We start from the raw sequence: 25,099 nt of genomic DNA on the forward strand, positions 1-25,099 counted from the left end.
TTCACCATATCCTGTGACAGAATAATAATGGTCTCAACTAGATAGTGAATGCAATGGAGTATAAGCACATGTCCTCCATTAGTAGAATTTTGGAGAACTGTGTGGGAGGTTTGTTAGACGCTTAAGGAATTTGTTCTCTATGACTGAGAGCTTGTTAGTAGGAGTGTGGCCCAAATGTTTGACCTTGTATAAAGCAACACTATTTGCTCTCACTATATATATCTCGAGAGCAGGTGCTACGCTTGTTGATTTTAGCTTTCTTGCCATCCTCAAATTAGCTCTAGTCTCCTGCTCTAGTTTTAATGCACTCTTACTAATTTTCGTCTTCCAATTAAGATTGTGTGATAAGGTAAAGCCTAGATAGGTGACATTTAAAACCTGCTCTAGTGGTGTATTATTAGCGATTATTTTTGGTCTGTTGGATTTATAGGGGTCGAACACCATGTATTTAGTCTTATTTATGTTCAGCTCTAAACACCGGTCAGTGCAGAACAGCAGAAAACGATTCAAAATTCCTTGGAGGCCTCTTGGGATCTTTGAAACAAGCAGAGTGTCATCAGCGAATAATAGCATTGGGTATTTTGCGGCACCAACCCTTGGAGCATCATTATTTCGCAAATCCATGGCTTCTGCCAGGTCTTTATATACAAAGAGAAAGAGAGTCGGGGTTAAAACACAGCCTTGCCTAACTCCCTTCTCTATTTTAAAGGCTTCAGTTTCTTCCCCATTAAGTATTGTATTTTGCAATTCAGTGTGTTTTACACCCAAACTAATAACCCCCCAACTGGGCGGCCTCTGTCCCATCTAGAAGCGTGGCAGGCAAAACTAGAATAGTCACATCTAAAACAAGATTCAGGCAACCAGGTTTCATGTTCATCAATGTAAGTCCCCCAGTCCGGGTCCATTCGTTTTTGCTTTAGTTTGGCTACGTTCCATGACATGATCTTCCATACAGCGTTGTTAGAGTCATCGGGATTGGGGCTCCTTAAATCCATTACAGCAATGACACGCTAGTGCTCCATAATGAGTAGCTGTATTTGGACTGGTTAAATGTTCAGAAGTGATGTTACTGGTAGAATTAGGTCACAGTCAATCAATTTCTTTCAGTGGTGAAGAAATGCTGTTGGTGCTTTTGCTGTAATCGGTGAGAGTTTACTTCGCAGAAGCTTGCGTATTGGCTACTCGCCAAAGAGCCTTTCTACTCGAGCCCGCTGATGGTGTTTTTGGACTGGCCCTATTAATACTTGTGCTATCAACTTGGGACGGAGTGCATGTAGTCGTATTTTTATGGTTTTGAAAGCAATCATTGGCATGAGTTGTAAAGTGTGTTGCTGTTTTGAACTGGATTGCTGAGCCAGAAGGTGGGACAGTGCGAGCCTCCATAGCCAGAAGGACGTCAAAAACGCTTGGTTGCTTATGAGCAGTTTATATTATCGTAAGAGCACCCATTTTTTGGTAGGCATTGGGCTATGTATACATCTGAACGTATAAAGGATGAACATTGCATTTGTAACGGATCCAGTGAGAAATCTTGTTTAATCAAGAGTGTGGTGATTCTCTCTGGCCACAAGCTAATCTGGGAACCCCTGTCATGTAGAATGTCCTCCTTGTGGGTTTGGTGATAAAGTCTGCAGCCTGCCTTTTAAGGAAGGTGACTCTCTGTCCAAGGAAAAGTCACGATTTGGGAAACCATACTGATGCCAAAAATGTGGAGGATGATCAGTATACTTAGGCATAGCAACAAATGTCTTGCTACCCTCCCTCAGTCTTTGTTGTTGCCAGCTACTAGATCCCCAGACTGGTTTACTATGTATTTGTTTGCTTTTACTTTGTTGGGAATAGGGTTCCTACTAAGATTGTTGCAGGTAACAAAATACCAGATCTCCCCCCCCACCCAATCCACTCCATTGGCATTTTGAGAGCATCCACATGGCTGACAATTCCCATGTTCTTGAGTGGCTAGCCTGTTAACACCTAGGAGTTGTTCTTGCTTCCTTAGTAGCTCCATATTAGTTTTTTGGAGTCCCTCTATTGAGGAGCTTAGAGATTCGACAGACCCTGTCACGGATTTCAAAACTTTATTTAGAGAGGCAACCTGCGCTATGGTCCACTCCATTTCCACTCTCTTGTCCGTGTCTTGGTCAATAGTTTTGATAGTTTGGTTTTCTCCCTGATCCATCATAAGTGGAGCAAACTGATTAGAGTATGAACTATTAATTGTAGTTGGCACTTCTGTTGATTCTTGACTTAGTGCGTCCAAGGGGGATTTAGTTACCGCAGCAGTAGGTGAGGAGCGCGGGGACTTTGATTAAATGGCAGATCCCTGCTAGTGGTTACTTGACTTATACCATGATCACTTTTAGAAATTACTTTCTTGAAGTTATTCTTCTCTTTGAAGTATTGCGTTGTTTTGGGTCTTGCTCCTAATCTCTTGTTCCGTTCTGATTCGTCTCCTAATATGCCCCCACTTCATCGATTAAAACATTTAAAGCTGCTAAAGTGCTATTGTCATTGCCGAACTATATCCCCCTCATTATAGACCAAAGAGCCCTCCAGAAAATTCAGGGCGATATTAATAGCTTTTTTTGGGCAGGCAAAAGGGCGAGAATAACATGAAAAGATTTGAGGCAGAAGCTAAGGAAGGGAGGCGTGGGGTCACCGGATTGTTAATTGTACTGTTGACCTTTTAAATTAAAATATTTTAAGGTCATTGCTTGAAATGCCAAATTATAGAGATGGACGCATATTCCTGATGTTGACCAATAGTATGAAGTGCACTGAAGAAATCCACCGTAAAACTACAGTGAGACTATTTAGATTCAAATATTTACAACTTAGCTCTTGGTTCACAGCACTAAAACAAGATAGATGTGTGGGGGATATATATTGCTATCAATCGCCATTTCAGCAGCCTGTCATCTCTATATATTACTTGAATGCCATGTAGTTGCTGAAATTAGTACACAACATTTGTAGCCACATTTAAGGGCCAGTCTCTGCACCCAGAGCCTTCTTTGCAGGGTAGAATGCCATGCCCAGCGGGGTGGTGGGAAAGAGCTGCTGGGCGCAGGGCCTTCCTGAAGGCACTCAGAACCTGCTGAGCACAGCACAAAGAAAGGCTCAGCAAGCTCTGGGAGTATGAATTGGTAATGGGTTAGTAGTTGTGTTGGTGGAACAAAGTCAGGAATGAGGGTACGTGAGGAGGCAGACGCGAGGAGGCAGAGCGTGGCAGAGGAGCAGGAAAGCACAGAGCAGGGACTAGGGACACACAGCAGGTCTGTGGCGAAATGACACGTCTGAATTCAGCTGTGTCGGCGGCAATCACCATGGAACACCTAGGCATGTCCCCAGGTGTGCTGAAGGCAGGAGCAAGCTCCTTGTATTGGGCAACTGACGAGCAGAGTCAAGCGTTGTACGGATTTGGAAGCGGACGGCTTAGTAGCCGGTGCAGCTTGCGCTCGCATTGCTTCCCCATCCTGACCTTGTCCACTTTGCTCACACACATTTGGCCCGCAGCAGCTTCCCCCTTGCTGAAAACCTGCAGCTGCTGAACGCAGTTCAAGCCCCCTGTCCTGCAACTGAAGCCTCCAGATCCCCTCCTGACTCTTTCTCCTCTTCCATCTCGTCAGCTCACACCCAGGCCCAAGCAAGAGCGTGAAAGTGCAGAAGAGCAGTTGTCCCCCCAGAGTGGTCTCTAATTAGTATGTGTTTGGGTTAAGGGGGTCAGTACTTGTGAAAGGTTCATGAAAGATCTTTCCCTATACCTCATAATCCTATATTCACCTTGGAAAGGTTACCTGAAAGTAGAAACAAAGGTGTATGGAAAAGACTGTTCATAAAGGAATATTTTCTGGACTCCTCTTATTTTGCTATTTGTATCGGGAAGCCCTAAGTTACTGGTTTGCTCGTGCCGCACCCACTGTCCTCCCTGATTAAGCCCGAGTTGGTTTGGGATGAACCTGGTTCCATAAACCCTGCCTTTTAGGGCGCCCTCTCAACTCAAGGTAATGAGTGGTAAGGGGGACCTCTTAGGGGTACTGTGGGGAACCAGGGAGGGCAAATTCTTCCTCATCCTAAGTGCAGGTCTCTGTTGGTGGTCTTGGGGCACCAGTCTACATTAAGGAGTCTTTTAATGAGAATCGATTAACGGATAGATTAGTAGAGGTGGGGGGGTCACGCAATAGGAACCGACAGCTTCTGTGGGTTGTAAAAGCCATCAGCATTAGTCTGATGCAATTTGAGTCCGGAGGTTAGGTGACCTCACTTTCCCCCACCAGAAAGTATTTGATAACATTGAATACTTGATATAAGTGGAATCGAGCCTTACACCGGTTGGGTTCAAGCTTAATATTGAGGGATTGAAGTTTAATCTACACTGTCAGTTGATTTTACCAAGCCCTTTTTTCTGAAATGACAGCAAACAAATTGAGATCAGGGAAATTAGTTTCTACTAGAATTCACCATAAACTGAAAAATAAACCCTTAAGAAAGAAATATGATCATATTGGGGCTCTGAAAGGACTCCTCTCAATCCCTGTGTGTTATCTTAAATCATCTGGGTCTAATACCATGGTGAAGATTGTAAGTAATATTGTTTTAGGAGGTGTTGGCAAAACAAAACCCCTGCTCCCTGCAAGCGATTAAGGAGGAAGGGCTGGTAAAGAAGCCATCAGAGTGACTCAATCCTTCTATGCCCTAGGTTTTGATTATACTCTGCCAGATATTACACCAACAGTTTTGCTCATTGGTGGTAATCATACATCTACAGTCCCTACAACTTTGATCTCTGTTGCTTATCCAGTTAACAAAATTCCAATGGCTCTATTTTGTGGTATTCCAAGTAAACGTTTAGCCTCAGTTTACAATTGTTCAAGGTCTTCGGAACTAAACCTGAATGTTTCAACTCACCTCCTTTGGCACAATATTCAATATTCCGAAGCTCTTCACTGTTTGGAACTAATTTTGTCCTCTATTGAAAAAACAACAGATAATTCGGATCATATGCTTGACATATTAACTGTGATTCCTAAAGATCTACCCACAAAAGTAGAGGTCAGGTCTAGTGAAACAAATCGTGAAGTTACCTCAACTGAACTTAGGAAGGTCGGAATCCACGTTGGCTGCCCGCTGTCAAAGGTTCCTAACATTATCCATAAGACAGTGGTGAAAGCCCTTGAAATTGTAACAGATTCCTTTTCTTTAGAGAATCTATTCAAGCTTCTGGAAAATCTACATAGGAAGGCTTGTAGTACCTTTCTGAATAGCCCCTAAGCTTCTTTCCTGTTTTTCTGTAGAAAAAAGTAAGAGTTTTGCAATTCTAATATAGTAATAGATCCTATAATTGAAAAAAAGGACAAGAAACAGAACAAAGAGGAAACGTTATTGGATCAGTAAAGAAGGGACAAGGAAAATAAGATTTGACACTGATGATCCAATACAGGCTGAAACTTTGGATTGCTCTGTAGAGTTTCCAGCACTCACATGTACCGCTCAATCTATTCCAGCAACGGTGCCTATTCCCCATAACTTACAGCTGTAGATTGTGTCCTTATGCAAAATCAGTTCCTTATAATATGGCATTTGTCTAATAAATCAGGTCATTCTCACACTACTTTAGATCTGACAGCTGACCCTTTTAACAAATACTAGACAAGTAACAATCTGCTCTACCTATATGTTTCAACTAAACGCCACTCTTGCTAGACCATGTAAATTTACTATTATGCAAATACATGATTTATGCATTCATTTTTTGTCTTGATTAATTTGAAAATAAAAATAAAATACCTACTTAACAGTCTGATTCATGTAAATATTTGAGCGCATGGTCTAGCAAGAGTGGCTTTTTTTTATAAATCGACTTAATTGCGTTTAGTTGAAACATATAGGCACAGCAGATTGTTACTTGTCTAGTATTTGTTGATTTTCCCCTACTGCTCTACCATCATTTATTCAGGGGTTCCCCTTTTTCTTAGTAGCTGACCCTTTTAACCCTACTTCGCCCCTCCGACGTCTCAGTCAGCAGGCTATTCAATGTTCGTCCTGTGTTGATCCTGAAATGGAAAACCTTCCATTGATATTTGATTTTAATGTACTGTTTGATGATGAAATGTTTCATTTGATTCACTCTCCGTTACGAAAGTGTATGTCAGAAATAGGTCCTTTAAGGTTGATAAAAGGCAATGATATTTTAACTGTACAACTGCTTAATTCCTCACCTAAAAAGAGGCCTAGGGTTACTTTCATCTCCAAAGTTATTGAATCCTGATTTTTGAAAATTCTTTTTTTTCTTCCATAGGGACATAGATGGTATTCTCTTTTTGCCAGTAAGGAGACTGATAAGGCCTGATACACATCCTTTTATTTATGATAACACCCCCCCCCCCCAGGAGTATTGTAGGTTCCCTGTAGAGGACTTACCAAATATTAATAAGTTAATTCGGATCTCAGTTGGGTCAAAAGGTAGATTCGTCACCTTTTTAGGGTCTGGAAATGATGTTTTCGGGGCTTTTGCAGGGGATAATTTATGTAAGTGGAATTGGCTAGCAGGTGTACTTAACTCTAATTATACATGCACAGAAAGTATCAGCCGTTTTAGTAAGGGTATTAAAGCCCTTCCCTGGAACTTAGCGAGTTGTTTTTTTAAGTCTCAGAAGCTTAATTTTTTTGGATGCCCTGGGCATGGATATTATCTGTATCCAGGAGACCTGGTGTACGGGCCCTTCAAACACAATAATTATTTTGTAATTATCTGCCTCACGAAAAAAGCCAGGAAAGGCCATGCAAGTGGAGGGATTGCAATCCTTCTAAGTATGGCTTACACTTGGTCATATAAATCTTGTATTCACTCCTTAAATGTATTACAGTGTATACTTTTTAATTGGAAGGAAAATGTTATCTCACAGTCTGACCAGTATCTCTTTGCCAATCTTTACATCCCACCAGGCCTGTCCTTTGATCCCCTTATTAGTTCATAATTTCATTTTATTTATCAGATTGTTGAAAGAGAAAATATGATTAACTTGATAATTGTGGGCGATGTTATTTCAAAAGTCTCTAATTACGCCATTAGTTTGTTTGCCGATTGGGCTAGGGAAGAAGCCTTAAATATTCTAAGGCCTACCTTTCTGGTGTCATGTAGACTAGAGAAGGGAGGTAAGCATCTGTTAGAAGTTTGTAGGGATAATAGTTTCCTTAATATGAATGGAAGATTGACCAAAAATATCCCTTCCCACTATACTTATAACTGTGGAAACAGTAAATTACTAACTGATTATATTCTTACCCCTTTTTCTATGCTTAGATTGTTATTTGACCTTGAGATATTAGACTGGAGTGATTATCAAATAATCTCTCTTAATATTGACTTAGCTCTGGAGGAGTCTTTGCCTTGGAATTTTAAGGGTGTTATAGTTTACCTAAGTACGGCCAATGATAAAGTGCACTGGAATGCTTCAAATAAAGATAATTTAAAATACACACTAAAACATTCCCTACAGCATAGTTTAGAGAGCAGATTAATTTCTGTGGTTAATTTTGAGCAGGATATGTGGAATTTTGAGGTAGAAAATCCTTTGCAAGGGCCCCTCTGGGTAGTTAATAAATCAATAGCAGATTACCATAGAGAATTTAGTTTGAATAAATTGATTATTAAATTACAAAGGAAGCAATTTTGATCTTTTTCAAGGGAGAGAAGGAGAATGATTAACCTACTAAAAGTAAGGTGTACAAGATGGAAAGCAACATTAAAAAAACTGAACGCTGACCGGATCTTGATAGACCTTTGAGAAGCTGCCACCTAAAAAGATTCCAGAAAGTTGTAGTGTATATTTAACATGTCTTGTAGGAGCACCATCTCAAGTGCAGAATGGTCTTCTTACATTTCCAATCTGTATGCCGTTAATCCTCTATCTAAAGAGAATGTTCTTCTCTTGGTGGCCCCTATATTGCAGGGAGGAGATTTAGAGGGCCTCTCAAGGGCTCAGATTAAGTATTTTATCCATCAGACGAGAGCTTCAGGAGCCAGGGGCCCATACCAAATATGGATTACAGTCATAAAATTTGAAGAAGACCTCTGGTCAGATTACTTGGCAGTCCGAATTATTGTTTTTGTTCCATAACAATTCCAACTTCGAAGAGGCGCAATGATACTTTACCATTACGTAAGAAGGGCTCCACTGCCCTCTCACTATTTATAGGAAAATAACTGTGCTTGATGCTATTGGGAAACTTTTCACTAAGTCCCTGTTAGACCATCTGCAAGATTGGATGGATGCCAATAGTATTATACAGTGGGAGCAGGCTAGTTTTAAACCAAACAGCTCCAGTTTGGATAATATCACTGCCCTGCAGTTGATTTGGAGAAATATGTGGTGTCGCAGGGTATGAGTGTCTATGCGGCATACATTAACTTCTCCACAGCTTTTGACTGCGTAGAAAGACCTACCCTGTGGCGAAAGCTCAGAAATGTGAAAATCCCAGATCTCTTAATCGTATGATAGCACTTTATCCTTTTACCTGGTGCCAGATATTACTTGGGGGCGATTGTGGGTTATCACCAAAACTGTTAACAAATATCGGCCTTCAACAAGGATGCCTGTTAGCTCCTTTATTATTTTCCCTATATATTTATGATTTACCTATGGCTTTGAATAAATTGGGAGGGGACTCCCAGAAGTTAGGTCACTGCAATATAGCTTTATTTCTGTATGCAGATGATATTGTGATTCTGGCCTAACTTCTAGAGGTTTACAGAACCAATCGGATTATCTGCATAGATTTGCTGAAACCATTTTTTAAGATTAACATCAATAAAAGTAAAGTGATGACTTAGCTCTGGAGCACAGTAAACCAATTTAATTTAAGTGAATTATAGGAAGAGATGAGTTGGAAAGTGTTTATACATACCCATATTTGGGTCAAATGTTCTTCACCAACTTCTCTATAAAGGAAAACATTTCACATTTGTCTGGTAAAGCGATGGTTTGTGTCAACGCACTCTTTTCACTTTACAGGGCCTTAGATTGTAGACACTTCAACCATTGGCGCAATATGCCTTGAAATGGGTCTTTTAAGTACTTATATTTGGAGGTTAGCCGGTGTCCTCCAGTGGGGTCATAGACGTTTTACTTGGTAAAATATACTCTTTTAGAGGCCTTCTCTGCTTAGAGACAGTAGGTCAAAGCATAAAGATAACTACTTTGTATACAACTTTTAATCAAGTATTTCTGTGCTGTAGACTGAGTTGGGCTGACTTAATGGCAATATTCTGTTATGCGCTTAAGAATGACCTGAAACATAGTATTGGGACTTGTTCACTGAATTAAGCTATGATGTCCTGCTTAGAAAAAGGAAAATGAAGACATTAATTTCCACGTTCTCCAAGGAGTGCCTCAGCTCTACATAAAGTAGAATCTGGAACATGGCGTTGAGCGATTTTTTTCAATTGTACCGTATGAGTATTCTGCTATTAAAATTCGTTACAGGAGCTTGTGGTGGGATTGCTCCAGAGAATTGACTATATGATCTTTGTGGGGATTTTGAACAAGCTCTAGAACATATTATTTTTGTTTTGAATATTAATTGATCTTGCCTGCAGAAACCATTGTTCTTGATTTATGGAATTAGTTGGACAAAAGCACTGTAACTATTATATAATCCAGCGAATAAAATGATGTGTTTTAAAATCCTTACCTTTTAAAAATGTTTTTAGATACATATTTATTATGTATTTGGCATATTTTATGAAGCGGAGCTCATTGTAGATCTGTATCTTATAAATAAAAATTGAAATTGAATTGAGTATGGTTTCTGAGTGTAGGACTAGGCTGAAGGTTAAACCCTGTGCCTGGAGCACACTGGGCACCGCCAAAAGTCGAGCTCAGTGGGGACATGGCTGTTTATTTGCTTTAGTGGTGTTATTATTGAAGACATCATGTTGAGGTGATATGCAGTGTTACTACTGGTGTCATTTGATGTTTCATCTGTGACAACTTATCTAATGTCATGTGTAGTGTCCTGGGTGGGAGTTCTGGTAATCCCTCTCACTATAATTTGCACAATTTATTAGTTTTTAGGTCTAGGATATCAACCATCACATCCCATCAACGAAAAGTAAAGGCCTTTAACTTCCCCAGGTAACGCACTCCTACAAGCACACAATCACACCCTCACGCACTGTCTGTTGCTCTCCCTTTCTCACTCTCTGTCTCCCTCAGGACCATGCACAATTCTCATAGCCAAATTCTGACCTGTCTCCAATCAGTTATTATCACTGTGGAGATGTGGTCTCCAAATTATTTCAGGTTGGAAACTGCACTAATGACTTTAAAGATACCTAATGAGAAGTAGCCCAACAGATATCACCGTTTTGTTGGTTCCTTGCAGCATGTCTTCTTGGTTTTTGTGTATAATATGCAAATGGCCAATGGATCCCATTTTATATATGATACTGTCATTTGCAGTCACTAACTTGCAGAGCTACACAACTGGTTTGCAAGTTAGCGTGACTATTAGAAGGATGAATGCTTAAAATCATGTTTTTGCATGAATAAAACTGAGCATTGAAGAAGCATTGAATTTAGAACTAGGCAAAGTACACCTATTACTGTTGCCAGGCAGTAACACCCCACCAGAACGGCGAAATTACAAGTTAAACCTATCAGAATGGGGATTAACTGTGCAGATACGAAATTACTGTATAAAATGCCACACAATATTCTCTATTCTGATGGGTTTAATGTAGACATTTACCACCTACTTTGAGCAGGTGGTAAATGTTTGTTGAGCTTCTGTGTGAAGCAAGGGGTGGAAGGAGGGAGGGAAAGTAGTAAAGGAAAGGGGAAACATAGTTCTGCAAGGGGCACTGAAACGGACAACATTCCTTTACCATAGAAAAAGGTTTGGTGGGTCCTGGTTCCAAGGCATGAAATCTGTTACAGCCAAAGTCTCAAGCAATTTTACCAGCCAGAATTTCTGGCTGGTAAAATCATGTTTGGTGTTCCCGCATGGTCATGCAACTGCAGTTGCAAGGACCTAAAAAAAAGGAGTTACCTACATAGCCAGTGCATTAGATAAATATGCCAGATTTAAATGTCACCAGATCTTTGGTAGATCAGAGGAGTGACAGCTGGCTCGGAACGGGGATGGAGGGTGGGAAATGGATAAAAAAATAAACTTACCTTCCCTTGCCGCACACCTCTCCTCCGTCCTCCTCCTTTGAACTGGTAGCACCGGAAGCACACTCTCCCAGCCAGTCAGCGTCGTGATTGGTCTGAGCGGCCTGTTTGGCCACTCAGGGAGTGCTTGGGGCTAAACCATGTTCTCCAGCGGGCTGTGCAACGAGCCAGGTGGACAACATCCTAAATGCGCTTAGGGAGTGCAAACCACTCCTCACAGTCCTCAGTTTGCCTAGCCGCGCCCCTTCCTGGCTCCAGTCCTGCACAGGAAAAATAAAATGATAATAATGTCTTGTTATTATAATTTTCTTTTTCTTTTTCTTTTTGCACTGCTCAAATAGCAGTGGCGCGACGCTTCTCTTCCTTAGTGGAGGAGCCTCCAATGGATTAGAGTTACCAGCACCATGGGAGCAAATGAAGAATTACCTGGGAAATCTGATGCAGATTACAGATTCTCCTTTTACATGGTGACCTTTGGACTCCCACTTGTAATCAATCACAGATAACTCTGCCTGCAATCACCGATAACTCTGCCCTCAATTACCGATAACTCTGCCGGCAGAAAAACCGATATCTTCATATCAGTAACTTTGTATGGTTAATTTACAAGACCTGACAATAAGAAAGTCATAACAAGTCCCTTAATGGTCTAGTGTGAGACACTTACGTTTTATGCAGCTGTGAATATGTAGCAATTAATCTAGTAAATACTCTTCCTTTTTGAAGGGCTATGCTACAGTCGGCGGCCATTTTATGTTATTCTACAACACAGGTAATGTCTCTGGAAGAGGGACACTAGCTTTCCACAGTTAAGATGACAGGAAAATGCAGTGGATCGAAATAAAGTGAATTAATATCAAAGCACTACACATTATCGTTCATGTAAATAATAGAAATGTTGTTTAATAATTTGCTTATTTAGCTCTGTTTCACTATGTGGCTAAGAAAAGGAAGAGTTCAAGAGTATGACGCCTTCTACAATATTCTGACAAATGTGAGATCCAGCCCTTCAAGAATAAACACATACTGAATCAGCAATGTTCCTGCCCGCCACCAAATGTACGCAACTCCATTTCTCCCTCTGTATACTATTCCTTGATTGAACTCCTAGGCACTGTCCCACTACTCTTTCTCACTTTTTTACTCTGAACCTCTCATAGTTTTATGTTCCTTAGATATATTATTTTATGTTGATCCTCTCCCCACCCCTGAGGAAGGATATGTATGTTTTCCTGATTTGGTTGAGGAGCTTCTTGACTTTATTTCTTTGGTAGCCAAGTCCTTTACATTTTTAATTTCATGGCTTGGGGCCTAGCCAATGATTTTGTTTCCCGTGGGTACGTACACTTCTATCTTTTTGTGCCTCTTCACTTTTAGATCTCTAATGCATTTCGTATGACCAAGTCTAACTTGGTGATGTTACCCATATGTTTTTATCTGTATGCCGCTTGCTTTATACTTTACTCAAGGGCTCTCCACATTTTGCAAACCCAAACATATTTTTAGGTATAACTCATTCTAATTTCGAGAAAACTTTGCATGCCTGTTTCTAATTTTCTCAATTTTTGTTACCTTTGCGATTTCATGGGTCTTCTTTTCATTCACTGTGTATGTTTCAGCCTGTCTTAATTTGTTCAGTGTGAAGGTATCTGATGTTTTGGCTTTACACAGGCTTTATAACACTGCTAAAGAAATGTATTGTGAATCACTGTACTGCCCATTTGGTCTTCTCTTCAGTTGTACTAAACTGGACAGAACATCACTTCAGTAGGGAATTTATTTCATTGTCCTGGGAACATGATGAAAAAGAAACGTACCTTCTTGCACACAGCTTTAGGTAGATTGACAAATATTTGTTGGCTCTTTGGAGAGCTTTTTGAGCAGGTTTGTCTTGTCTCCATCCCTTCCCTCACAGAAGTCTCTGTATAACCTGTAAGTCACAGATTTGAATCCCATTGGATCCACTCATTGAGGTAGATCTTTCACAATAAATTAAGTGTGTTCCATTGTATTAGGAAACAATAAACATATGTTATTTAGCAACAATGGGGTGAACTTGTGGACTACATGCACGTATTACGTTTTGTTGTTAGGTAAAAATGTAAAATATGTGTGCTCTTGGAATGTCAATGGGCTTGCAAATAAGATAGCAGATCTCGATTTTGTCACCTACATTAGGGCTTTCGACATAGTAGCATTAAAAGAAACTTGGCTAACTGACCCTCCCTATCTACAGGGATTTCTGCGTTTTTTAACAAGCACACTCAAAGGGGCAAAATACGGTAATTTGCAAGGAGGATTGGTCACATAGGTTGCGAACACCATTGTTCACACTGCCAGTGTTTTTGGTCCTACAACACCAGCATTATTAGCAGTAAACTTATTTTCTTCTTCAATATCAACAAACATAAGGGACACTAACATTGTGATAATAAATGCTTACATCCAACCAAAACGGAAAACCAAAGACGCAAAGGAAATGTGCAACTTTGTAGAAACATGCATAAGAGAAGGACCCACAACTGACCTCATCCTCACTGGGGACCTAAATCACAATCTAATGGGTTCCTCTTTGGACGAAGAAGTGTTACTCAAAAACATAATCTGGAACATACCACCTCAAGGGAATCCATAATCATGCAAACAAACCAAGGCAGAACAGCTGGTTCTGGAGGAACTGGAACATCTTAATCTAAGAGCAATAAATGGTAGATCAGCAGAAGATAACCCTCCTGTAACAACACACAGCTCAACGAGAACGAGTACAATATTGGACTACACCTTCATCTCCCTAGATCTGTTTCATCAAGTTACATCGTTCCAGCTGAGTGGCAAGGGTGATAGTGACCATCGGCCACAGGAAATAGAGCTCAAAGCAACTGTCCCTACGTTTGAACGATGCCTGGTACCTCAAGGATCAGAAGTCGCCATTAATCTTAAAAGAATCAAGTTCAAGATAGCGGCAGACAGTAACATGTTTGAAATTGCAAAACAACACTCTGAACTGGGGGTTGGACAAGGTGAAGTCGAGAAACGGGAACGTTTTATTACAACCATGGAAGTATATGCAATTAAGATCAAACCATTAAACCAGCAGAGATTCAGCGGCGTGAAGCTCATATTGCAAACTGCCAAGCAAGAAATCAAGCTCATCTAAAATTCCATCTATCGCTTACTGACATAACTTTGTCACAAGCCCAACAACAAAATACAACTGCAACTACTACAGAAACAAAAGAGGCAATTGAAAAAACTAAAAAGGGACGCAATTAGAGATACGGAGAACTACCTTTGGGCAAAAATACACGCCAACATTAAACAAAACAACAGTGCCAGATTCTGGAGCACTATAAATCAATGTATCCACCCTAATCATGACAGAATCTCTTCGAACATCTCAGAGGAGGTCTTGGTAAACTACCTGAGGTCCCATTTCCACCTAGATACTGAACAAGGTGTGCGGGGTCAAGAATCTCAAAACGTATCAGAAGGCCAAACTACCATTAAGGCCTGGGCTGCAAATAAATTTACCGTACTTGGGAAACTAGGAGGAGATTTACCAACAGAGGACCTGGAAAGGAACCATATTAACACCATCAAACGGCAAATAGGAAAAGGAAGGAGAGAAGGCGCTCCCAGCCCCAATGGATTACCACCAGTACTCTATAAACAAGAGGCAACTTTTTGGGCAGAGGCACTGGAACCACTATTCGGAGAAATAAGGAAGCTGAACACACTGCCCTGCTCTTGGAGAGGATCAATTATCTCACCAATTTATAAATCTGGTGAAAAGTGAAAACCACAAAACTACAGATTAGTGGCTCTAATAGACAATGAGGCCAAATTATTTGATTGAATGCTACTAGAGGAGCTCCAGGCATGGGCCAAAGATAAATCCGCAATTCCATTACATCAGACTGGATTCCCGAAATCAGTTGGGACTACTACAAACATACTAAGCATGGCAATGCTTATGGATAAGGCCGAATCTGCAAGGATGCCCCTTCACCTATGTTTCATCGATTACAAACTGCAAAGCTGGGGGCTGCCACAGCCCCTACTAAACTTGCTGATAAAATCTGCACACTGACACATGGTACAGATAAAGCTGGGCAATGGGTCACTCCTGTCAAGGTGTATACCAACGGAAGAAGGGCTGAAACAAGGATGTGTATTAGCACCTATACTTTGTAACCTGTTCATAGCTGACCTAGTCTCGCAACTAAATAGCTGCAACTCACATGCTCCAAAATTAGGAGACATATTGCTGCCCTGTCTCCTATACGCTGACGATATAGCCCTGATCAGCCAAACAAAAGTAGGGCTACAACACCTTTTAAATGCGATACAGGACTTTTCCAAAGCAATTGATTTATTGATTAATCTGGATAAAACAAGAACTATGACGGTCGGAAAAAAAAGGAGACAATCAGCAGCATGGTTCTGGGGAGAGACTAGAATTGAGGACACGATGGAATACAAATATCTGGGTGTGAAGCTGGACAAAAGTGGCCGATTCTTGGCACAGAAGAACAGCATTAGGCATAGAGGCCTTGCGCTGGCTACTTCATTAAAAACATTAAACACCAAACTAAATGGACCATCGATTCTGCCCTTGGTACAGGTGGTTTGCGCAAAGCTACTGCCAACAATCATGTACGGCAGCGAGGCACAGAAATAAAGAGATGTCAAAATACTCGACTCCACAGTAGCAGCTGCATACTGGGTCATTTTCGGGTTGCCTAAATACACCTCGCCTGCGCAAATCAGACTTGAGTTTGGTATACAGAAACAATCTTTTGCAAGACAAGGGGCTTACATCATCAACGGGGACAAAGAACGGGAAGCCCCCTAGGGAACTCTAAATGAACAGTTATGGAAGGAGCTACAACTACACACTGCATCACCTGCTGCGGAGTACCTAATAGCAGCTTATATAACATGGGGCTAAACCAGCTTTGGGAAACACCCACAACTGCCACCATTTGTAAAAAACTGGTTTGGAAGACAGTGAAACATCTTTCATGGTTGGAGGACAAGGCTTCTGTGTCAAAAAGGGCCGATGGATGGATGACTTTGAACACCTATACGGAGCCTACCGCACAAAAATACTTAAATCTGGGTTATGCAAAAAACATATAAATCAGTTTCATGAAATATAGACTTGGTCTGCTACCCTGTAGACAGCATTTTCCACCTTGACTAAAGGAGAAAGTGGCATCTATGTGCCGCCTATGCGGATCAGCATCAGAAGACCTGCTGCATATACTATGTTCTTGCAAAGAACTTTTAAAAGAACGGAAGCAACTGCTGAAACGACAATTTAACCTACTAGGGGTTCGCACCAGGAGGCAAGCAGCACTGGCATGCTTTGCATCTAACGATCCACAATTGAATTGCCATTTAGTAAAGTACCTGAGGTTATGCAAACAGAAAATGCCTATTATGCAGTTATGAAAGAATCTAGTTGTACAAAATATAAGCAAGACCGTGAGGAGGTGTGAAGAGCTCCTCTATATATATCGTGTTTACTGGCACAAGTACACTTGGTTTTCTGGATATAAACTTCTCCTAACTGAACTTGGGCATAAACAGGGAAAGGAAGCAAGGACTGAAATTAAGTACTGCCCCCTTAGCGAACTAAAACCGACTTGCAATACAGTACAGTACAGACGTCGAGGCTATGCCATAAGGAGCTGTCCGCATATTTAGCCGACAAGGACTTCAGCTGGCCAGAAATCAGTTGCAAACCCGAAATATGAGGTCTTGGAGAAAACACTACAGTTTGGATTAAAGGCACTTCATTAATCCGAAAGCACCTCTTTGCACAATTATAGAACTCTGTTACAGCCAACGAAGAAAAGCATGGACTGAAACTAAGTGCTCGGACTCAAAAAAGACAAGCGCAAAGCTGAAAAAACGTGAATATAAACTCTGTCGCTTTACTTGCTTAAGTATAGTATGCTTTTATAAAGAATTTATAAACACAAGAAATTTGAATTAAGGAGTTTTATATGTACATTTCTGATTTTAATTGAAATTGCTTTTGTATTGCAACGGTTTTAATTACCTATGCACATGAAATAACTTGCAAATGTGTGTGTTTGGTGTATGCAGATGCAAAGCACAAGCTTTGCATTTGCTTTTCAGGAGGACTATTCACATTTAGATTAATTGTATGCAAATGTATTTTGTGCATACCTTGAAAATAGAATCTGCTTCAAAACAGGCATCCTGTTGGTCAGCGTTGGACAACTGTAGTTTACATGCTACGATGGCTTTGGTCCTTTGCTCTATTTAGAGATTGCTCATGAATTCCTTTTAGCTAACTTTATTATAAAGTGCGTCACGTATTGGGCAACAAATTGTCAAGTACGCTAACAACGAATAATGGGCCTTTTACATTTTATCAGAAAGGTGATTTTAAAAAGTAGCTTGGGGTTTGTTGAAAAGTGAGTAAGCTGCCTTTTAATATGAGGTACACAGTATCCAGCACATTTTATACAATTGCGTGTTGTCTTTGTGCACTGCCTCCCAGCATGGTGGGTTACCAAGCAACGCCTGCAAATTAAACTGACCTCCTCCCCTGTGACTCCAGGAATTCCAAATGCTCAAAGCAACTTCACCGCATGAGGTCTGAACCTCCTACGAAAATAGGGGAGTTTGTGAAATCCCAACGAGGGGCTAAAACAATGTTAATATTTCAGCTTCTTGGTTACTGTTGGTATTTGGTGGTTTCCATGTAAACATCTTTTATGTATTTCTACAATACCCTCTGGAATGTGACTGGAAGCCAAGTTACTGGCCATACCATACCCACAGTTTATGTGGGTAGTACTCGTTTAGCAATTATCCTGACTTCATTCAACATGAAAAATCCGGCTATTCTTGAAAAAAAAAAAAGGGAAATTGTTCCAAGTGATGAAAACGAAGCTATTATTTATTTTAACCTAATGTAAAGGAATACTAGCGAGGGATAGCGCCAACAATCTAGCTATCTGGACTTTGGAATGATTGGGACACTAGGGTGCTAATTATGTGTAACAAAAAAAACTCTAAAAATTGAAAAGCTGTAGTGTAAACATTCACCCATTAACAAGTTGACTACATTTGTATCTGTTTGTATATTTTTTTGCGACAAGTGCCAAAGACAACACACATTCAAAAGTGTTTGTAAGGGCCCATTATCTGAGCTAAGGAAAGCACATTGTTCGGCACTGATGTGAAGCAGTGTATCATTTACATACATATATAGTTGTTAGTACAAAAGTCTCCATGGGTAGCTCAGGAGGTACCAGTAGCTTGCCAGCAGGTAGCTCTTGGACATGAAGCCCAGCCCAATATCTGACACAGCCTTGTGCATGAGTCAGCACCACTAAGCTGTATGCCCTAGAAGTGGCAGGCAGACTAATCAATCCCAAGGTGCCATGCTGGAGCACACTTACAATGTGATTGGCAGCAACAAGTCTGAAACACAACCAATCACTGTGCAGCAAAGGTGCTGCTGAAGTGGGCCCCAGCACTGTGACTCACACTGTGTGTAACCTCTGGTCTGGGAGGGAAGAGCAGAGCACCTCAAAATTGGGACTGGAAGATTTGAAATGTGTGAATTTATAAAAATTGAAGCCTATGTCATATGTGCTAACTATTGTAACAGGTATATTAATAGCTCGATATGATTTATATTGATCAAAAGTAGATCTTGTTATAGGAGAGGTTGGAGACCCCTAAGACTTATTTAAGTTTAAACGATTATTATTATGGAACATGGCAATTAGAAACTAGAGCATTACTTTGTTGAAGCACAATTACACCCAAGGTAAATTAATAATACATTATATTGTTCTTTTACATTGGGAAGTCCAGCTTTAAAGTGTTATCACACAACAACATATTACTCGATTTTTTTAGTGAGTAAAATAAATCAGTCTGAATTCGTGGCATGAAAAATACACATTCCCCATGATCATCCACATGAGACTCCCCAACCGTGATGATCCACATCATAGGATGCAATGTCTTTCTTATATGCTGCATGTGTGTATTTTTAAAACTTGAATGCTTAAAAATGATTACACATACAATGGACCAAACAATACCTCTGCTATAGAACTCATTTGAGAAGTTTCTGGAATCTGAGTGCTCTTCCCAGATCCCACTTCCCCAAACTCCACCCTACACAAAAACCTGTACAAATATTGCGCAAAAGTATGCACGAGTAAAGCATGAGTGTGTAATTTTTTTGTCCAACCAAGTTGAAATTTAAACAAAGAGCTGGCACCCGAGGAAAAGGTTTGTAAAATAGGTGAGTTGCCCCCAATCGATAAGTTTATATGAAAAGGACAGGAGTAAAATGATACATTTTACACCACTTTTGCCTGCGTTGTTTGTCAAAATATAACAATGCAAGACAAAAAATGACAAAAGATGATCACGGCATACGATTTCTGACAAACATATCTAGAAAAAACAATAGCTTGCATTTCTGAATAATTACAATAAATTAGTGTTATTAGAGTGATGTAAAAAAAGACATTTCAGAAAATCAATCTTGAATTGACTTTTCATAAGACATAACATTTTATTTCTATTAGAGCCCCTTAGTTCCAACTCCACCCTTACGAACCCAAACAAAAATAGAAATTGACCATACACAAGACCGGATATGAGCCCAGAAACTGCCACATTATTTTCATGGCATTAACCCTATGTAAACCGTGAAGTCTTTCTGCCCCCTTACATAATCCTTCTTGCCTCCTCCTTTGAGGGCCCCCATTTTTGTCCTATAAATGTGTCATGGTTTTAGCTCTGAATGAGTCCCAACATCTCAGCAGGATATTTGTGGGAATGCCATTTGACAATTTCATACAAAAAGGGTTTGAGGCAATAGACTGCTGCACTTACCAACAAAAAGTGGGTCAAGTTTGGGAGCTTGATGTGGTGCATAGAACCAGACTTTCAACCCCTCTCAACTTCTAATGGAAGAAACTTCCAAATAGCAATTTAATTCTTAATGGTTCAGCACTCCATCAGTACCAAAGAATATAACTCATAACTAAGTTAAATGAGAGTTCAGCACAGTTATCATATTGTTCCACATCCACAATACTTATACTTGATAATACATAATGCACAGTATGCTCTCGATGTGTACAGAGGAAAGTTGTTTATTCATTTTCTTCTTTTGACAAACGCCTTACAACAGTAGCCAGCGCGTTTCATCGTACACTGACTTCTTCAGGGCTCTACATTTTCTGTAAATCTCGCTAGTACTTATATGAAGCCATGTCATCAGGACGGTCCAATTTGCATCCCAATGTCTGGTATAAAATGATCCTCAGGACGTATGAATAATGTTGGAGTTCATGTGCTCCATGCAAATAGTATCATCTGCGGTATATCCTCTAAGTGCTACATTTGTTTGATGGTGGGTTTCTAGGAAAGATACCAACTTATATGTCCATCATATGAGCAGACAGCCAACTACAGTCATGTATGGAGTTCTTACACTTGGTGAGAACCTCATCCTTCATAGATTAAAGGTTATTCGCCTTTGTGCCTTAGCTGCCACTTGTCAGACTGTACCCTCCAGGTTTAAAGGTGACAGGATTTTGGGAGAGCCCTGACCTCTAATACTACCCACTGAGGATATTTATTTGGAGGAGTTGCATGGCTTCACTATGGAGTATCTGTCAGGTTTCTAATGTGAAGAGAAGGTGAAGAACCATGCATTTTACAGAGCAATGTTTGTTTTTATTAAGATGTAATGTTTGTTGATTATTTTGACTTGCTTCTTTTTGGTCGTTCTGAAAGGAGGCAACCATGATTTGATGAGGCCTCTTTTTAAGGTTTTTATATTTTTAACATAGGCAGAAAAGTCATGGGGAGTATACATCTTGATCCCACATGTCTCCCCCTACCTTTCTTTTCCTGTCTTCTCTTTAGCCTCCGTCCCACTGGGTCTTTACTCACCCTCTCTCACGTGGTCTCCCATCCCCTCAGTACAATCTGGCTTGCTGCCGTTGGCCTGTCTACTGCACTTTTTCGAGTTCGCTCACTTCTTCCCTAGTTTAGGTGTCCTGTCCCCAACTCATACCTTCTCCTTTCATCTGTCCCACCCTCTCCCCCCCCCTAGTTTTGAAAGTTTAAAGCTTGTGATTTACCCCTGGGGGCTTCTGAAAACAGTTCTTCCGTAAATATTAGCCTTGCAGAATAATATTATATGTTACCTATGACTCTGTAAAAGGTTCTTTAAGAGTCAAGACATCATACTTTAAAGAGAGATGCAACATGTTTGGCATTCTTTTAAACTCTGAGTGCCCTCTTGAAATAACTGTTGCTCCGAGAGCCTTGTTTGTGATGGGAATATGAATTTGCATGATTAGTTAGACAAACCAAATTCCTGGATTGTATGAGTCCCACAGAAAGAATCATACTTTCCATCTTGTATCAATTGTATTCAAATATCGACAGTTCAGGCTTTCTGGTTTAAACAAAAGCCCTTCTTCACTTGTACCTGTATTAACACCCCTAGGCACAATTCACATTTTGTTAATGTGTAGCTACATCCTTTAAGGTCTGAAAGATCGCGGTTAACTTTGGCAAAGTATTGTGTACTTCCTTGCGCAACATTTCTTTAGTTTTGGTAATCTTAGATCCATTTTGATCTAGAAACTATTTTTGTTGGTAGAACGCTGGAAATTATGCTACATAGTGGATTACAAAGAAAGTGCGGCAAATCCATATTTACATGATATCAGTGATAACAGCGAGATCCTGTTTTTCTGGTTATAATTATGGCGATCCATATTGCAGGACAAGGAAATCACACATTATACAGAAGTTAGCAACTGACACAGTCTGGCCAGCATTCACATTGGGAACAAATGCGGAATGATGGGAAATTCTGTCTGTTCCAGTTTTCATTACAGGCTGTTTGAAGGTTGAATGGCGGCGAGTTGATAGAAATTGGGAATGTTATACAAGGTGCTCCCCAGTATCACAATTTACGTATCGGTAATTGACATAAATGGCAACTGGAAGCACAACACAAGGATGTTTCCTGCTTTTCCCCCAATTACATTCCCCTCCACACTGGTAAAATGCATTGAGACGGCTTGTCTTTGTAAAGGCAGTATCTGTGAGACATGTGAGTATAAAAAGCTGGGAACCAGTAAGGAGATCCCCCTTCGAAGGAATGGATGTTTTTTGCTTTTTTACCTCACAAAAAGCAAAAAAGAACAATACATTGGCAACAATCTGACAATAAATCTTGGGAGGAAAATCCACCTAACCCAAAGTGTTTGCCTCCAAATCCCCCAGGATTGAGTGTAGTTGTGCGCCTGGCTCCTCCTGTCTTTTATACCACAGTAAATGTTTATTGGTGGGCGGACAGGTACGAGGTCTTTGAGCAGGAATCTGTACTTTAAGAATAGACAAAAAGTTACTATATCTGCTTCATGTTTGACATTAAAGATGTTTCTTTCAAACGGTGTAACTGAGGAACAGGTGTTATTTTAACAAATCTTTTAGTGTCTGTTTTGATCAGTTTAAAATTTCTTTTTTTCAGATTGATAACATCTTCCTTTGATAAGACAGTGAAGGCTTGGGACATGGAGACTGGAAAAGTACTTGTATGTATTCTCTAGCTATTCGCTCTTTTGCTGTTTTGCTCTCTTGGCTCAGTTCACCAAAGTACTGGCTAAATCATAACTGTATATCCTGGACTTTCAGTGGGGCTGGTCCTGTCGGTGCGAACATGCCTGCACGGCTATCTTTTGACTTAATACTTAGGAGCAGATTTACAAGCCCTGTGCGCCACTTTTGCGCCACCGTTGAGTTACTTCTGTGACACAGCGGCAGCGTAAAGCTAGCGCCATGCTGCGGGGGATTTACAACGTGACGCATCTAGGGAGATGCGTCACGTTGTAAAGCCCTGCACCACATGAAACCTGCGTCAGGTTTCATGTGGGCGTACCGGCGCAGGGTGGGCGTTCCGGCGCAGGAATGCCTCGGAAAAGTGCCTGAGTGAAATCTACAAGATTTCACTCAGTCGCTTTTCTGACCCCGCTGCGTCAAAACCTTGCGCCTGCTTGAAGCAGGCGTAAGGTGTGACACACCATGTGAAAGATAGGCCAGGTTGGCACAGTGCTGGAGTTGCGTCGTGCCCGCGACTCCACTCCAGCACTGCGCCAACCTTACGCCAACAGATGCGACACGCATCTGCCTATCCTTGCGCCATGGTGCGCCACATTGTAAATGCAGCACATCCGCAGGGATGCGCCGGGAAACGTAAATCTGCCCCTTATAGTCTAACATCATTCATAAGGGGCTACATGTAAAAACAAGCCTACAATCTTCATATATATCCCCAAATTCAGGGAAGGTTTCAGCTTCACAGCCAACAATTGCTAAAGGCATTGGATGGTGCTGGGTGTAGAGACGGCCCATGAATATGTTAAAAAAATTGACCCAAGAAATAGCTGACTTAAAGATGGAGATTCTAGAGGACAGGGCACTGAGTAATGCTAAAGAATCCCTTGTACATCTAGGAAAGACTGTTATTGAATTTAACACTACTACATTGAATACAAAATTGGATAAACTAGCTAAGGACATTAAAGCCTATGACAAAAAAGTCACCTATCCATACTTATCAGAGGAGTTCTATCAACAAGATAGCCAGGGCTTCTACACCAACAGGAGTAGACAGGGACCAAGAAGGTTCGCCACTTTTTCTGACTCGTCAGTTGGAAGTGGTTCTGACAGTGATATGGAAAGACCAGGCACTAGCAATAGTAGCCGCACCTACCAAAATAGCGGGACCACTTTTTTAGGGGACAATCCATGAATGGCCAACAGGGGAAGGGGTCAAGAACAGAAATGGGGCAAATTCAGGTGTTGGAATCGAGGACAGAACGCTCAGAGAAGGAACACAAGAGTCCGTTTCTACCCACAGGAGAATCACAGGGAGATCCAGACCTGGAGGCAAACTTACAGGTGGTAGCTAGAAGACCAACGTACATACAGGACATGAGACAGGATTCGGTCAACAAATAGAGTCTAACAGTTTGGGCACTGTATTGGACATAGAATCTCAGGCCCAATCAGATACTATAATAAATCTGTCAAAATACATACTAACAGAAGCAGAAAAAGTATTCCCAAAAAACAGGCTTATCCCTTATTCCTACTGCCGGTCACAACACTTTCAATACAAAAATGTAATTACAGCAATTTAAAAAGAAATGAGGTTGAAATATTTCTTTACTAAACATCCTTTAACTGTATCCCAAATAGCAGCCACTAATCTGAGACCTCCCTCTACTTTTACGCCAGCAGCATATCTTGTCACACAGAAAATTGTGGCATTTGAACAAATAGTTCTGAAGGAAGTTATGGACCTCCTTAAAGACAGAAAATATATTTAATATAACATCACCAAAATGGAAAAGGACAGTCTGGAATCACTCCAGAACAACAGGATCATTGTCATCAAAGCTGCGGACTAGGGCGGAGCAGTAGTTATACAAAGTACCTCAGACTGTGTTTCTAAAATAAATAGATAACTAGGAGTTCAGGAAAGTTACTTGAAGATTAACAAGGATCCCACTCAAGACATTGCCAAATTGATTCGGAGACTAACTCAGAAAGGTCTGGAAGAAGGCTCCCTAAGTGAACCAGAATGCCAGTTCCTTAACAAAACGAATCCCCGTATTCCCATAATATACACTCTTTCCATAGTGCACAAAGATCTCGGACACCCACCAGGAAGGCCTGTTCTCTCCAGATGCGGTTCTATTTTGGAACTACTCATCAAATACATTGATATGTTCCTAAAACCGTGGGTTGAGAAGACTAGATCCTACCTTAGTGACACAATGGCAGTGCTACAGTTGGTAGAAAATCAACCATTTTACAAA

At 40.7% G+C, this 25,099-nt stretch overlaps 1 protein-coding gene across 2 annotated transcripts in view; it reads left to right on the plus strand.

Moving 5' to 3' along the window:
- Positions 1-25,099, plus strand: part of WDR88 (WD repeat domain 88) — a 346,429-nt gene that overhangs the window by 198,989 nt on the left and 122,341 nt on the right. For both annotated transcript variants that reach the window (XM_085640073.1, XM_085640072.1), the window contains exon 4: positions 22,747-22,810. In XM_085640073.1, the coding sequence (XP_085496199.1) occupies positions 22,747-22,810 (64 nt within the window). The remainder of the gene's footprint in view (positions 1-22,746; positions 22,811-25,099) is intronic.

The sequence above is a fragment of the Triturus cristatus genome, chromosome 12, assembly GCF_964204655.1.
Source record: "Triturus cristatus chromosome 12, aTriCri1.1, whole genome shotgun sequence".
Classification (NCBI taxonomy): domain Eukaryota; kingdom Metazoa; phylum Chordata; class Amphibia; order Caudata; family Salamandridae; genus Triturus; species Triturus cristatus.